The sequence below is a fragment of the Thermochaetoides thermophila genome (assembly GCF_000221225.1).
Source record: "Thermochaetoides thermophila DSM 1495 unplaced genomic scaffold scf7180000011816, whole genome shotgun sequence".
Taxonomy (NCBI): domain Eukaryota; kingdom Fungi; phylum Ascomycota; class Sordariomycetes; order Sordariales; family Chaetomiaceae; genus Thermochaetoides; species Thermochaetoides thermophila.
Window position 1 is genome coordinate 6604977 of NW_006383032.1, and position 14989 is coordinate 6619965.

The 14989-nt window shown below is 61.9% G+C and overlaps 1 protein-coding gene across 1 annotated transcript; it reads right to left on the reverse strand.

Annotated features, from left to right (window-relative positions):
- Positions 1-776: 776 nt before the first annotated feature.
- On the reverse strand, positions 777-14439 carry CTHT_0038920 (uncharacterized protein; the record flags this gene model as incomplete). The annotated part of the gene is made up of 4 exons (XM_006694240.1): positions 777-1313; positions 1558-1568; positions 1661-14044; positions 14130-14439. The coding sequence occupies 4 exons, from the start codon at positions 14437-14439 to the stop codon at positions 777-779; spliced, it is 13242 nt and encodes a 4413-aa protein (XP_006694303.1).
- Positions 14440-14989: the final 550 nt, after the last annotated feature.

Here is a 14989-nt window from a genome sequence, read left to right on the forward strand (position 1 = left end):
CNCGTACACGCTACGCTCGACTCACTCACACAGTCCTAACNCTACNCNCTACTCGTACACTANACCGACCTACGTACACGTACACGTACACGTACNCGTAGACTACGATACACGTACNCTACTACTACTACGTACGTACGACGACTACTACGTACGTACCGTACTACGTACTACTACTACGTACGTACGTACGTACGTACGTACGTACGTACGGTACGTAGTAACGTCTAGNGTACGTGTTAGTACGTACGAGTTACGAAGTCGTAAGACGGTTTAAGAACCTAGGGTTTTACTACGGTCGTAAGGTNTACGGTAGTTACGAGTACGTAGTAGTAGAGTAGTATACGGTATACGGATACGTAGTACCGTAGTACCGATAGANAGTTNATAGTGTAACATAGGATTAGNTAGACGTNTAAGCGTANGTAAGAGTACGAGAGTAGATACGAGTAGATAGTATAGTAGTAGTAGAGAGTACGTAGAGTAGTAGTAGTAGAGTAGAGAGTAGTAGGAGGTAGGTACGGGTAACGGGGTAACGGGTAACGTTAAACGTAACTTAAACCGTAAACTACTACCATACTACATTAGTACTATTACCTACTTACCTACTACTAAATAGTACAACATAAAAAAATAACTCANCNCCCCCCCCCCCCCCAATACACAACCAACATTACTAACATTGATTCATCAACATCTCTATCTCTCTTTCTCTCCTTTCTCAAAACCCCTCCCTCCCCCGTTAACCTTGTCTCACCTCAACACCCCGTAGTTACTCATGCCTCTGCCATCAAAGCCTCCCCCTCCTCCAACAATTCCGTAACCTTCCTCACATTCCCGATCAACGTCCTCCCCAGCCCCACAAGCAACAGCTTCTCCGCGTTAGCCGGCAACCCTAAATACGTCGGCGGCTCCCGTTCCGGCAAGCGATGGATCCACGCCATAAAGTCTTGCAAGCTTGTTCCCGAGGGCACAATCAGCTCATTCACATTCCCTCCTCCTCCTCCTCCTCTTCCTCCTCCTCCTTCTCCTCCCTCCTCCTCATCCTCGTTGTTGTCAGCAGAGGAGGAGGTAGTGCCGCCATCGGGGGAAGAAACAAGCTTATGTCCTATGTCGAACGCCTCGGGCGTCAACACCCGCGTGACGAGGTCGCGTAAGATGCGTGTGTCCCCGTCGTCGTCGATCTTGCCGCCGTAGGTCTCGGCCACGAGGTGGCGGATCATGTCCCAAGGGATGTTAGAGGGGGCGATGTTGGTGCGGTTTTGCGCGACGTGGTCGATCCAGGTGTCGATTACGAAGGCGGAGCATTCGTACTGTCCCTCGCGTTAGCATCATTCGTAGGTAAGGAGTAAAGTATAAATTATAAAAGTATAAATAAGTAAAAAAAAAAAAAAGTTAAGCAAGTAAAATATATATCAAATTAAAATAAATTAAAAAGAAATTTAAAAAGTGGGAGGGAGAGCGGGGTAAAGAATTTGAAAAAAAAAAAAAAAAACTTAAACATCAGCATCATTAAATTCCCAAAAACCCCCTTCCACCCCCAAGCTCGGCGCGTACCTCAGCCGCTCCTGCACCACGGCATGCAAGAAACTCAACAACAGGTACAGCCGTGCCCTCTCCACCGGCTGCTTGCTGGCCCTCTGCCCTAGGCTGCTCATACTATCCTTCATATTAGCCCTCACACCGGCGGGCTGCTCATACATGAGCACTCGGCTCGCGCGCAGCAGGTTCACCGGAATCTTGGGAGAGCTCTCCATGCTGAGGAACAGGCGGAACTCCTTATGCGGATTCAGACTCTCGAGCCGCTTCTCCAAACTCTGCAGCCACGTCGGCGCGAGGTGGACGTTCTTGACCAGCACCCACGAGCCGGTCTGGGCGGCGGCGGAGATAGCCTTGTCGGCCGAAGCAAGGGCCTCGGCGCTGCCCATGGCGATGTTGGTGCACCTGACGCGGAGCCTCTCGACGAGGTTCTCGACCTTGTAGGAGGCGTCGAAGCCGGGGGTGGATACCAGGGCGATCGGCCTCGTCGAAGAGACCTGGTCAACCGTCTGCTGCAGGTCTTCCACCACGTCCAACAGGTCGGGCCCGAAGACGAGCGTAACGAACTTCTCGGCGGCCGGGACGAACCTGTCCAGCCGGAACAGCTTGACCAGCACGAGGGAGAGCAGCGCGCGGTCGGCGGGCTCGAGGGTCTTCTTCTCCTCCTCTTCGTCGGTCCAGACGCGCGGCACGCAGTGCTCGGCGAACTCCTCGGTGAAGAAGCGCTCCCAGTCTTGCTCGGGCACGTTCTCGATGCGGTCCCTGAGCGCAGGAATCTTCTTCGCCCTGGCGAACTGCTCCTCCCTCGCTCCGGGCTCGGTCGACACGTCCTTACCCTCCACCCGCTCGTCCAGCACGACGTCCAACAGCGTCTTATCCATCTTATACGGGCTGGCCTGGGCCAACAACACGGCCAGGGTAACGCGATCCCTCTGCAACAAGCCCAGCGCGGTCCTCTTAAACGTCGTCACGAACAGATCCCTCACGATGATATCCCTCCTGGCCGTATGGTCCTCCTTCTTCTTATTCTCCCCCTTGGCCAGGTTCGGGTTAGCATGCAGCACGTCGTGGAAGATATCCAGGAAGTAGTGCAGGCTGAACTGGTAGAAGTGGTTCAGATAGTGCAGCTGTTCCAGCACCGCAAAGACCGCGCTGCACGACCGCGCGATCACGTCGTACTGCTTGGTGATGGCGTCCACCTCGGCCATGACGCCCTCGGTGTCGCGCATCTTGACGGAGATGTCGGCGGCCTCGGTCTTGAGGGTCTCGAGCGTCTCGATGACGTTGTCGTCGTCGAGGATGTTGCCGCGGGATTCGTTGAGGGCGCGGAGCAGGCGCTTCTCGAGCTGCCGGAGATGCACCTTGAACTCGCCCTGCAGCTTGATGAGGTTGGAGCGGCGCTCGTCGACGTCCGGCCGCTCGGAGCGCAAGACTTCGGCGAGGGACTGCGTCTGCAGGCTGGACTGGGTGACGGTAAAGTTGACGAAGGTCGTGCGGGAGCAGATGTCCGGCCCGAACACGGCGGACGGGTCGCGGGTCGACAGGTAGAGCTTGAACGAGGGCGAGAAGTCGATCTGCTGCTTGCCCAGCTGGATGAGCACCCTGCCCCCGGTGCGCTGGTACTCCTTGTTGAGGACGTGATTCAACACGGGATCGAGATGCTCGGCGTCCTGGATCAGGATCGGATTACCAAACCGCAGCGCGCTCTCCAGCTGCTTGGTGAACGAGTCGTCCAGGAAGCTGGTCACGGTCAACCTCCGATCCTTGCACTCCTTCTGCAGGAACTCGGTCACCCGCCCGGACGGATCGATGATCAGCGGGTAGCGGTTGAACCGCTTGAGGATGATGGCGTTCTCCGTGCACAGCTCGTCCGCCGGCAGGCTGTTCTCCTGCCAGCCGAGCCTCTCGTCCGCCGTGGAAAGGTACTCCGTGACCGGGTTGGGCTCCTTGAACTGGATGCCGCTCAGCCGCAGCTGGTTGTACCAGTCGTCCACCATGGCCTTCCTGAAGGTCTGGTCGTACAGGCCGCCGTAGGCCAGGAACGCCGCGGCCACCAAGACATCCCCGACCAGCGTGGCGATCTGCGTCTCGAACGACCTGCTGCCCTCCTCCCACCTGGCCCGCTCCGACGACAGCGAGCCCAGCAGCCTCACGCTCCGATCGACCTTGAACTGCACCCTCGCCATCTCGGCCTTGATCGCCTGCGTCTCGCTGATGAGCGCCGCGTACTCCGTCTTATACTGCGCGATGCTGGCCTCCAGGTTGGCGATCATCTGCTCCACGGCCTTGGCCTCGGCTCGCGTCTGCAGGGCCTGCTCCTCCAGCTGCGCAACCTCTTCCCTCAGCGGGCCGACCTTGTCGAGGATCTCGGCGTAGTTCACCTGCGCCTCGACCCACTGGACGAGGGGACCGCACGCGCGCGAGGCGCGGTTGACCTTCTCGAAGGTGAACTCCGGATTGGCGAGGTAGTCGTTGCGCATCTTGACGCGGAGCGCGCGGGTCATCTGCTTCTCGTTGTTGAAGTTGACGATGGACGCGATGAAGTCGTCGCGGCGGACCACGGCCTGGATGGACTTCCAGTCGGAGACCTTGTGGCCGATCAGGGTGCAGACGCTCTCGAGGGCCAGGCGGACGCCCTGCGGCGGGGCGCCCATGGAGCGGACTTCGGTCAGGTGCTGGCGCTTGATGTTCGACACGGACGCCTTCGCCTCCTCGACGGCCGGCTCGGCGCGCGCCAGATCCTCGAGGACGATCTTCTTGCGGGCGGCGACCTCGGCCTCCTGCTTCTCGAGCGCGGCCTGGATCTCGAGGGAGGTATTCTTCCTCTGCTCGGCCTCCCTCTGGTCGGCCACCATGCGCTGGAGCTTCTCGTTGGCCTCGGCGTCCTTCTGCTCGAGCTGGCGCTTCTTCTCGGCGAGAGAGGCGCGCAGATCCCGGACCTTGTCGACCGTGTCGCGCAGCTTCTCCAGGCCGACGTTCAGGTGCCGCTGCTGCTCCTCCAGGTCCTCCCGCTTCTCGTTATACAGCCTGACGTACTGCGCCACGAAGTCCAGGAAGTGCCGCGGCGTGAGGTACGTCACGCGCCCCTGCTGCCGATGCAGCTTCTCGTTGAACCGCCTCAGCGAGTGGTGGATGTACACCATGCTGTTGATGACGGCCTCGCGGTGGGACGGCGGGAGGTTCAGGCCGCGATAGGCCACGGGCAGCGTGTCCGGCGCGCTCCAGTTCGGGCGGTCCAGGTCGACCGAGTGCGTCAGCTCGTGCGCGACCTGGAACAGCGCCTGGTCGGACCAGTCGCCGAACCAGTTCAGCACGCATCGGTTGAACAGGGCCGGCGACGTGGCCGCCTTCGAGGACAACCCGTCCTCCGGCGGGTTCATCGTGAGCACGACGTGCAGGTTCTGGACGATCTGCCCGGTGAACCACTTGTACAGCTCCTCCTGGGAATCCAGCAGCAGACCCTGCCTCTGGGCGCCCTCCTTGCAGGCCGTCATCAGGGCCGAGAAGTCGTCCCCCTCGAACAGCCCGGGCACCTCGGCGTTCGCCAGCAGCGTGTTCATCCTCTCGAGGAAGCCCGAGTCCAGCACGTTGCTCTCGTCCATGATGAAACAGATCTTCTCCCCCTTGCACCCGCACCGCCGCAACACCTCCCTCAGGTCCTCGTCGAAGTCTTCGGCCGAGTACTTCCCGTGCACCTTGATCTGGAACACCTTCAGCCCGTTCATCCACGCGACGAAGCGCGCCAGCGTCGTCTTCCCGCTCCCGCTCACGCCGATCAGGATGAGATGACCCTGCGGCTGGCGGAAGACGCGGTCGATCCGCAGCACGTGCTCCAGCACGTCGTCGAACAGGATGAGCGGCACGTCGACCTCCTCCTCGCAGAACGTCTTGAGCCGGGCCTTGACGAACTCCCTCAGCTGCTCCCGGTCGACCGGCATGTAGTGCTTGCTGAGCCAGTTGGAGAAGAGGATCGGCCCGCCGAGCGCCTTCTGCTCGTCGATGGTGGGGAAATGCTCCATGGCGATCCTCCTCACCGCCTCGTCCGTCCACCGGCGCTCTTCCTCGTGCACCAGGCGGTCCTGGAACAGCCTGAGCGCCTCGTGCGCCCAGATCCGCACCAGGCCTTCCACGCTCAGCGTCTCCAGCGGCCGGATGGCTTCGTACACGCCCCTCACCCACCTCGTGAGCTCGCGCGGCGAGTAGACGTAGTGCGGCTGGATCTTGGGCGTGAAGCGGCGCTGCGACTCGAGGTAGAACTTGACCATCGCCTGGGTGAGCGGCTCGGCGTAGCCGCGCAGGGACGGGATGATCTTCAGCACGGCCGAGTTGAAGGTCCCGTAGATCTGCAGCAGGGACTGCTCGCCGGGGTAGTCCACCATGATCAGCGGCGCGTGCCTCAGGAACCTCGCCCCCAGCGGCGTGCGGCCCGCGTCGGTAGGCGGGTTGCACGCGCCGACGAACTGGATCCTGTCCAGGGTGACCCAGGCCTTGTCGGAGGTGCGCCAGAAGCCGTTGTGCTCGACGAGCTGGCGCAGGAAGGAGATGGCCCTCTGCGTGCCGTACTTGTCGGGCGCGGGGAGGTTGATCTCGTCGCAGAAGACGACCAGCCAGCGGCCGATCTGCCGCGGGGACAGCACGACGCCGTTCAGCGTCTTGCGGTACTCGCAGTACTGCTCGAGCGTCTTGACGAGCAGATCCGGCGTCGTCGCGCTCGAGAAGTTCAGGCCGACCACCTCCAGCGTCGGCAGCTTCCTCAGCGCGCTGAACAGCGTCATGGTCTTGCCCGACCCGGGCGGACCGCACAGCAAGAGCGGTTTATGCTCGGCCAGCCACGAGTACAGCACGTCCTCGTGCCGCACCGTGTCCAGCGTGGGGATGACCACGTCCGTCTGCGTCACGCTGTGCGTGTTGACCTCGACGGTCGGCACCTGGCTCTGCCACGGCGTCCACTCCGCGCGGGGCAGCGAGACGTCGAAGTCGATGAGGCTCGCGCTGCCGTCGCCCAGGGGCGGGGAGCCGAAGGATGCCAGGCCGGCGACGCGGTCGCCAAACCGCTTGCGGTCGTCTAGCGGGCAGTCGCCCGTCAGCGCCCAGACCATGGCCAGCAGGAGCTTCTTGGACAGGTAGCCCTCGACCTGCTCCGCGTCGAGCGGGAAGTCGGCGTGCTGGGCGTTGTACTCGATCATGTTGCGCACCGCCTTGTTGAGCAGCGAGAACAGGGTGTTCAGCGCGCGGGCCGCGGTGAACTCCATGACGTGCGCGTAGCCGTAGGCGGGGTCCGTCGCCATGTCGAGGGCCCGGAGGACGAAATCGCCCTCGGTGAGGTACGCCTGCAGCAGGTCGGCCGCCTGGCGCTGGACCTCGAGGGCGCGCGCCGAGCTCTGCGCCTGCCCGGTCGCGCCGACGGCGTCCTCGTCGAGGTCCTCGAAGGCGACGGCGCGGAGGGTCTCCAGGTAGTTCGCGACCATCATGCTGGGCGTGACCGTGTCCTCGCTGAACCAGACCATGCCGCATCTCGAAACGGTGGCCAGCGTGGCGTACCTGAGGTTCTCGACCTCGAACATGATGCGGACGTTGGGCGGCAGGGAGAGGCGCTCGCCGTTGGGCAGCGTGAGCAGCTTGTTGTCGTCGAGGACGGAGTTCAGGTTCTCGACCCACTCCGGGTCGACATCGCCGTCGAAGACGATCCAGTGCCGCTTGGCGTCCTCGCCCCTCAGGTTGTCGACGATCTTGCGCAGGATGCTCGTAAACAGGCCGTCCGTCCACTCGCGCGTGGTAGCGTCCAGGTTGCCGTACAGCGCCTCCTTGCTCATCACCTTGGAATCGATCACGTGGCTCACGCCCTCGACGCCCTCCACCTGCTGCAGCGCGTCCAGCAGCAACCTCCAGGCCGCCGACTTGCCCGAGCCGGAAGACCCGACCATCATCACGCCGTGGTGGATCTTCTGGATCTGATACAGCTGCAGCACCTTGGTCATCCACGGCTCGCTCACCACGAGGTGCCTCTCCCCGGCCAGCTTGCGGATGGCCTCCTCCAGCCTGGCCAAGTTCGCCGGGACATACTTGACGCCCGGGAAGCAAGCCCCTTCGATCTCCATCATGATCTCCACGTCGCTCTTGATCAGCTTGGGCGCGATGGTCTCGCGGATGCTCTGCACCAGGATCTCGGGCTCGTTGACCTCCTCCTCTCCGGCCGCGGACTCCGTCAACCTGGCCCTCTTGAGCCCGCCGGACGAGACGAGCACGCTCTTCAGCGCCCTCAGCCCGAAGTCGTAGTGCGCCTGCTTGCTCAGCCTAGCGGCGCACTGCTCAAAGAAGGGCACCGTCTGCCTCGCCAGCTCCTTCGCCCGATTAAACCCCTGCGAATAGAGCATCACCTCGGCGATCAGCTCCTTATCCGGCTTGGACATGGCCACGCTCCTGAACAGCTTCTTCAGGTTATCCGGCAGGTTGGAACGACCCGCGTAGCCGGGGTTCATCGTGATAAAGATGCCCGTGTTGGGGTTGACCTTGAGGTGTCGGCCCACCAGCTCGATCTGGCTCGCCGCCGCCGCCGCCGCCGCCGCCGCCGCCGCCGCCGGCGGGTCGTCGTCCTCGCCGCCGCGCTTGAGCCCGAGCTGGATGTTCTGGATCTGTTGCGAGACGGCCGACAGGATGCGCTCCTCCAGGCGATTGAACTCGTCGAAGCAGCCCCACGCGCCGACCTGGCAGATGCCGAGGAAGATGCGGCCCATGGCCTGGAAGTCGAAGGTGTCGTCGCAGCAGAAGACGAGCGTGAAGCGGCCGAGCTGCACGCCCAGCGCCTTGACGGACTCCGTCTTGCCCGTGCCGGCGGGGCCGTAGGGCGAGCCGCCGAGGCGCTGGCAGAGGGCCTGCGTGAGCGTGAGGAAGCACCGGTCCGTGAGGGGCGTGCGCACGAGGCGGTCGGGCACGCCGAGGTACTCGAAGCCGTAGGAGAGCTTAGCGTTCGCCATGCGGATGCTGAGACGGGACAGGAAATCCCCCTCGGCCACGTAGACATAGCGCATCTGCAGCAACCAGAGATAATGCGTGTTGGTGTTCGCCCCCGCCTTGATCAGCCGCTCGATCACGTCCCGCTGGTGCACGCACTCGGTGATCAGCTGCTCGCACTTCTTGCGGGTGAGGACGTCCAGGTCGCCGAGGACGGTGTCGGCCAGGACGCGGAGGACCTGCACCTCGCGGTCAAAGAGGGTCTGCAGGCGGTCGCCGCCGCCGGACGCCAGAGCGGAGTCGACGGCGGAGGTCCAGACGACCTGCGTGGCGAGGACGACGATCTGCGAGGGGTACGAGTCCATGAACTTGGCGAGCGCCGCGCGGTCGACGACGGGGTCGGGCCCGGCGAAGAGCGGCGTGAACTCGTCCACCGCCTCGGCCAGCAGCTCGGCGAGCGTCGCCTTCATCCCGCTCTCCAGCAGCGCCAGCCAGTCGTTGATCCTCGGCGTCTTCGCCAGCGAGATCTCCCTCTTGAGCCTGACCGTCTCCCCCTCCTTAGACGTGAATCCCGTGATCAGCTTCTGCTCCTCGTCCATCACCAGCCCGTTCAACCCCGCGAACATCTTCTTGAAGTGCTTCGCGATGCGCATGACGTCCCCCGAGTTGCCGATCATCTCGAGCAGGTCCTCGTCGCCCACAAAGTAAAACCTCGGGAACGAGACCCTCTCTTTCTCGAGGTACTCGCCCAGCGCCTTCTGGATCTTGTGCAACAGCTCGGCCAGCCGCTCCAGGCTCTTCTGCACGTTGGGGATGTTCAGCACGTCCAGGACGTTCGGCTGCTTATACACCTTCTTCATCACCGCCGTGAACTCCGAGTTGATGTTCTGGAACCGCGACGACTCGATCGGCAGCAGGTGCTTGATGTCCGCGTTGCCGGTAAACACGCCCTCCAGATACACCCACTGCCGCTGGACGTCGATCCACACGTCGAACAGCACGTGCACGCGGTTCAGCTTGTCCTCCCAGCCCGACGCTTCCTCCTCGAACTCCTTGTAGTATGGCGAGTGGCGCATGGCCTGCAGGGAATTCAGGTTCTCGCTGCACTTGGCGAAGAGCTCGTCCCAGCCGCGGATGAGGCGGCACTTGTTCTGGTAGTTGACGAGATCCAGCGTGTAGGTCGTCCACGTCTCGCGGACCTGCTTCAGGAACTCCTCCAGCGCCATCTCGCCCTGCGCCTGGGCGATGATGTCCTTGATGATGACCTCGGTAGCCACCAGGTTCAAGTCCCAGACGTCTCCGAGCGTCATGCTCACCGGCGAGTACCTCTTCCCCGGCTTGATCTGCTTGTAAATCTTGGTCCAGTGCCGATCCCGCACCGCCTCCGACTTCAGTTCGCTCAGCAGCGGATTCACCTTCATCAACCCCCTCAACACGTTCTGGATGTGCTCGAACGCAGCGTACTGCCTCATGCGGCTGGGCATCTCCTTCGTCATCTTGATCAGCCCATCAATCTGCCCGCGCACCTTGCGCGGCTGCACGCTCGTCCAGAGCGTCTCGCGCAGCTCGTTCAGGTTGTTCCAGATCGTGCTCAGCGACGCCCACACCGACTTGAAGTCCTGCACCTCCTCGAGGATGACGCCCAGCGTGGTCTCGGCGACGACGGGCAGATCGAGCGCCTCTTTGGCTTTCGCCACCATGGCGCTCTCCTCCTGCAGTCTAGTGATCTTCTGCTCGAACGCAGCCAGCGTCGCGCTCGCCACGTCGGGCGCGATCGTCCCGCTAACAGGCTTCTCTTCCGCCCATTGCTGCGCCACCTCGGAGATCTTATCCAGGATGACCTTGTCCTCGGCCAGGATCTTCGCCCTCAGCGCGTCCGTCTGGTCCTGCACGATCTTGCTCTTCCTCTGCAGCGCCTCGTTCAACGCGTCCCACGCGCCGTCGATCTGCTCCACGTGCAGCCAGTCGGAGGGGAACTGGTATCTCTGCCGGACCAGCGTGCTCTCGCCTTGGCGGAACGTCTCGATCTCCGGCGCCCAGAGCTTGACCTGCCGGCGGCAGGCCTGTACCGTGGTGATGAACTGCACCGCCTGGGCGGTGGAGTTGGCCGAGATGGCCTGCCCTTCCAGATCCCGCCTAGCCTTGTCCACCTCGGCGTGCACTTCACGCATGCGCGTGCCGAGGCGCGAGGCAAATTTGATGAGGATGTCGTGCTGCCACTGGTCGTACTTGGCGTTAACCCTGGTCTGGACCTGGTCGTAGTCGATCGTGATATGGCCGAACGAGCGGGAGACCTCGGTGGTGTCGAACGTCTGTCTCGTCTTGCGGATCTCCTGCAGCAACTGCAGCCAGCGCGAGAGCTGGTCGCCCAGCACCTCGTAGACGTGTTCGGACTGCAGATCCCACAGGCTCTGGAACTGCAGCCATTTGTCGACGTAGGCCCCGATCTCGCGCAGCTTCTTTTCGACGCTGGTCTGCACCCTCAACAGGGCGCTGGCACACTCCGACGGTAGGTCGTCGAACCTAGGCTCGTCGACCTGCAGCGCCGTCGTGCTGACGAGCGTCATCTGGTACCGCGTGGCCTTGATCTTCTTCAGGTTGCACACGACGCCGATCCACTCCTGCAGCTGGGCGTACCAACTCGCGCGGGCATACTCAAGCGGCGGATCCAGGTAGATAACCTGGTTACGCATCGTAATCTCGTGCACGAGCTTCTTGATCACCGGCCTGTCCCTGCCCTTGTCCCTGCCCTTGTCCTTGCCCTTGTCCTTGTCCTTGTCCTTGTCCTTGTCCCTGTCCTTGCCCCTCCTCTCAGCAGCCGCTTGGTCAGACAGCCTCCTCCGATGATACTCATCCCGGCCACTCCGCTCCGGCGTGTCATCCTCAAACGCCTCGATCCAAGCCCGGATGGCGTGTTGCAGGCGCGCGAGCAAGATCCGCTTGATCTGCCGGTTCATCCTCTCCACCCAATACCCCAGATTGACATACTGCTCTAGGTTGAGCTGATCCACCGCCGCCTGGATCGTCTCCAGCCTCGACTCAAACGCCGCCGCTTCGTACGGGCACTTCTCGAGCTCGGAGAGCGCCTTCTGCACCGTGGCGTGGATATTCGCGAGCGTAATCGTCTTGGCCTGGAGCAGCGAGACAGCGTGGGCAAACTCCCGGACGAACATGACGTGTCTGCTCTCGCCAGCCTTGCCGGGGCCGGCGAGGCCCACGCCGTCGAGCGCCCCATTAGCGGCAGCAGCGGCAGCCGCCGCCGCCGCGTACTTGTTGAAGTGCACCTCGTAGGTATTCACAAACGACTCCCACTTGAGGGGGATGCCCTTGGCGATGAGGTTGTACACCTCTTGCCGATGGCCACTCAGCAAGACAGCCACCTCGTCCATGTCCTGGATCTGGCGATTGGTCTGCGCAAAAGTCCGCACGCTCTCCATGAGGCTGACGGCATAAGGGTACACCCTCTTGGCCTCCTTCGCGACGTTGTTGACCGAGTGCGGGACGGGGAAGTTGAGCCAGACCAAGTTCCGCGTCTCCTTGAACAGCGCGATGACCTGCGCGTCGAAGTTGACCGCCAGCTCGAGCGTATTGCCAGCCGACCTGATCCTGTTGATGTTGAAGAGCAGCCCCGAGATGGAGATATTCTTCCGCTGCACGTCGTGCAGCCACGCCTCGAAGATCGGCCTGGTATCCAGCTTCTTGCGGAACAGGTCGCTCTCGTTCTGCAGCCGCTGGCCCTCGGCGTGCATGGCCCAGTCAGCACCCAAGACATCTTCGACCTTCTTCATGTAGTTATCCAGCTGCCTCTCGATCTGCCTGGCCCAGATGATCGCGCCGGAAACGGGGGGCAGATCGCGCAGCTGCGCCATGGCGTGCGCTTCAGAGTGGCCATACTGGTGCTTGAACCTCTCATGCAGAGCATGAATGGCCTGCTTGACGTTGTCGATCAGCTGCGTCTGGTACTCGGCGATAGCACCGCGGATCTTGGGGCGCACGAAGAGCGCGTTGAACTTGGAAAAGACGCGGAACATCTCGTTGGCGTTCTTCGCCGTGGCCAAGCGGTCGCGCAGGCGGGCGATGATCGAGTTCTCGACTCTCGCAGTCCTCTCGTTGTAGATATTCTCCGCTCGCGCCCATTTCTGGGTGCCCTCCGGCGTGACGTCCAGCAGGTCGACATCCTTCAGGCTCTCCCACGCCTGCCGGACCTCCTCGACGGCGTCGATATCGCCAATCTCTTCCACAACCGCACCTCCCCCCTCCGCGTTATTGCCGCCGGGCCCCGAAATACCCGAGATGGTCGCCTTCGGCCCGAGCACGTTCACGATCGTCCGCTGCAGCTGCTCGTGGTTGTCGCGGAAGTTAGCCACGTACTTGAGACGGGCCTGCAGCTCGCCGTGGCGGGGGTTGATCTTGATGGGGATGAAGCGATCGTTCCGGCGGCGCGTCACCTCGCGCGCGACGTTGGTAAACTCCTTGATGTTCTCGTCCCACGTGCGGAAGATGGCGTCGGCCTGCTTCATCACGCGCGTAAAGTCCGCGTAGTCCAGCTTGACGAGCTCGGTGCCCGGCAAGAGCCGATGCAAAACCTCGTCCAGATCGCCCGAGATCGCCTCGACCAGGGGCAGAGCCCTCCTGATCGGGTAAGGACAGATCCTGAGCTTCTTGTTGAGGTGCGCAAAGATCTGCCCAATCGAGTCCTTCACCTTGATCAGGGTCGTCGCCGAGAGCAACTCGTCCAGCGGGAAATCCCTCATCAGCTGGTTATACTTCTGCACCTTGTCCATCGCCTCTTTCAAGCCCGTATCTGCCGTGAAGCTGACCGTCGCCTGGAAGCGCTTGGCATGCTTCAGGATCTCCAGCGTCAGCATAACGCCCTCGCTCCGCAGCTGGCTCTCGATTCCCTCCAGCGCGGCCTCCATCGACAGCCAGAAGTTAATTTCTTGAGTAGCCGTCCCCGTCGTCGGGTCCCGCGTCATCTTGGTGATCACCTGGATGCTCTTGATCCAGTTATTCACCGTCGCCTGCAGGTTATTCAGAAAAGTACTGTCCTGTAGGACCGACGCCGGGATGAGATCCAACGTCGGCTTGCTCTGCCTCGCCGCCGCCTCATCTAGCGCCGCCTGCACGATCGGGTGAAACGGCAGCGACACCTCGGGGATCTCGACGTTCTGCTGTAGATGCGACAGGCTCAGCTCCAGCTCGGTCCAGCGCTTTTTTGTGACCGGAATACCCGTCTTCGCATCCACGTCGGTACGCCCCGCGCGCGCCCCCCCGGCGCTCAGCATCTGCTGCGACTTGGTGCTGGCGTCGAAGTACGGGGCGAGGCCGTGGTGCAGGTAGAGCTGCAAGATCTCGTAAGGCGAGCCGGCGGGGCCTTGCTCGCCTGCGCTGGCGGAGAGCACGGCGGGGCCGGGCAGGTTGAGCATCTGGATTTGCGTGGCGAGCGGCAGGGAGCCGTCCAGGGGCTGGGGGCGTTTGAGCAGGACGAGAAAGGCGACGGTGTTGGTGGACGAGGAGAGGTCGGAGCAGATGGTGTAGGTGTGGGAGGGCGTGCCTTAAAGTCTGTTAGTAATTCTTCCCAGAGTCCATGTTCTTTTTTTTCTTTTTCTTTTTTTTTTTTTCCTTGATGCTGTACATACCCTCCTCCCCTTCATCTGCAATGCTCTCCCGCTCTTTCTGCACATACAGCGACGTCTGCCCCTCCATCGCGAACCGGGCGCACCGCTGCAGGGTATCCGGGAAGCGGCTCTTCGAGAGCAAACTGCCGGGGGCCTCGAGCTCGGCGCGCGTTGCGCCCAGCGCGGCCTCCAGCAACAGCGAGAGGTGGTTCACCACACGGATGGGCTCGATAGTAGGCGTGAGGGTGCCGCCGCCATTGCTGCTCGAGCCAGACCCCGGCGTCAGGCTCGGCGACGGTGAGCGTGGCGACGGAGACGCGAGGGTCTCCATGGTGATTGTTGGTGTAGACCCCGTTCACTTGACTCGGTTAGTTGGCTGATGTTGTCGGTGTCGTCGGGGTTGTTGAAGAGTATAGAGATCGACAAGGTCACGGCTCGGCCGTTGGCATGTCGCGATGCGTCGGTTGGTCGTTGTCGTCTAAGTTGCCCTTGAATCGGTCGGTCGTCGTCGTCTCTCGTCGTCGTAGTCGTCCTCCGCAACAGGGAGCGAGGAAGAAGAAACGGATCAATCCACAACAGCGACTTTAGAAAAACTCCCAAGTCACTCTCTTCCTTCCGCTCACTGTTTCTCCTCGTCGTCGTCGTCGAAAAAAAAAATCCCTGTCGAATCGAAAATGGGGTATCTCCTTGTTTCGTTCGTCGTCGATCGGTGGTTTCTCGTTGCGGTGGTGAAAGTCGAAGTGGGCTGTCCTCAAATCAAGCGGTATCGATGGGGGTTGAGCGGATCCCCCCCCCCCCCCTTCCCTTCGGCTTGTGCCTGTGTTTCTGCTGCCCGCCGTTTGACGCGACCGCGGTCCACGCGGGCCCCCTTGGAACCTTGG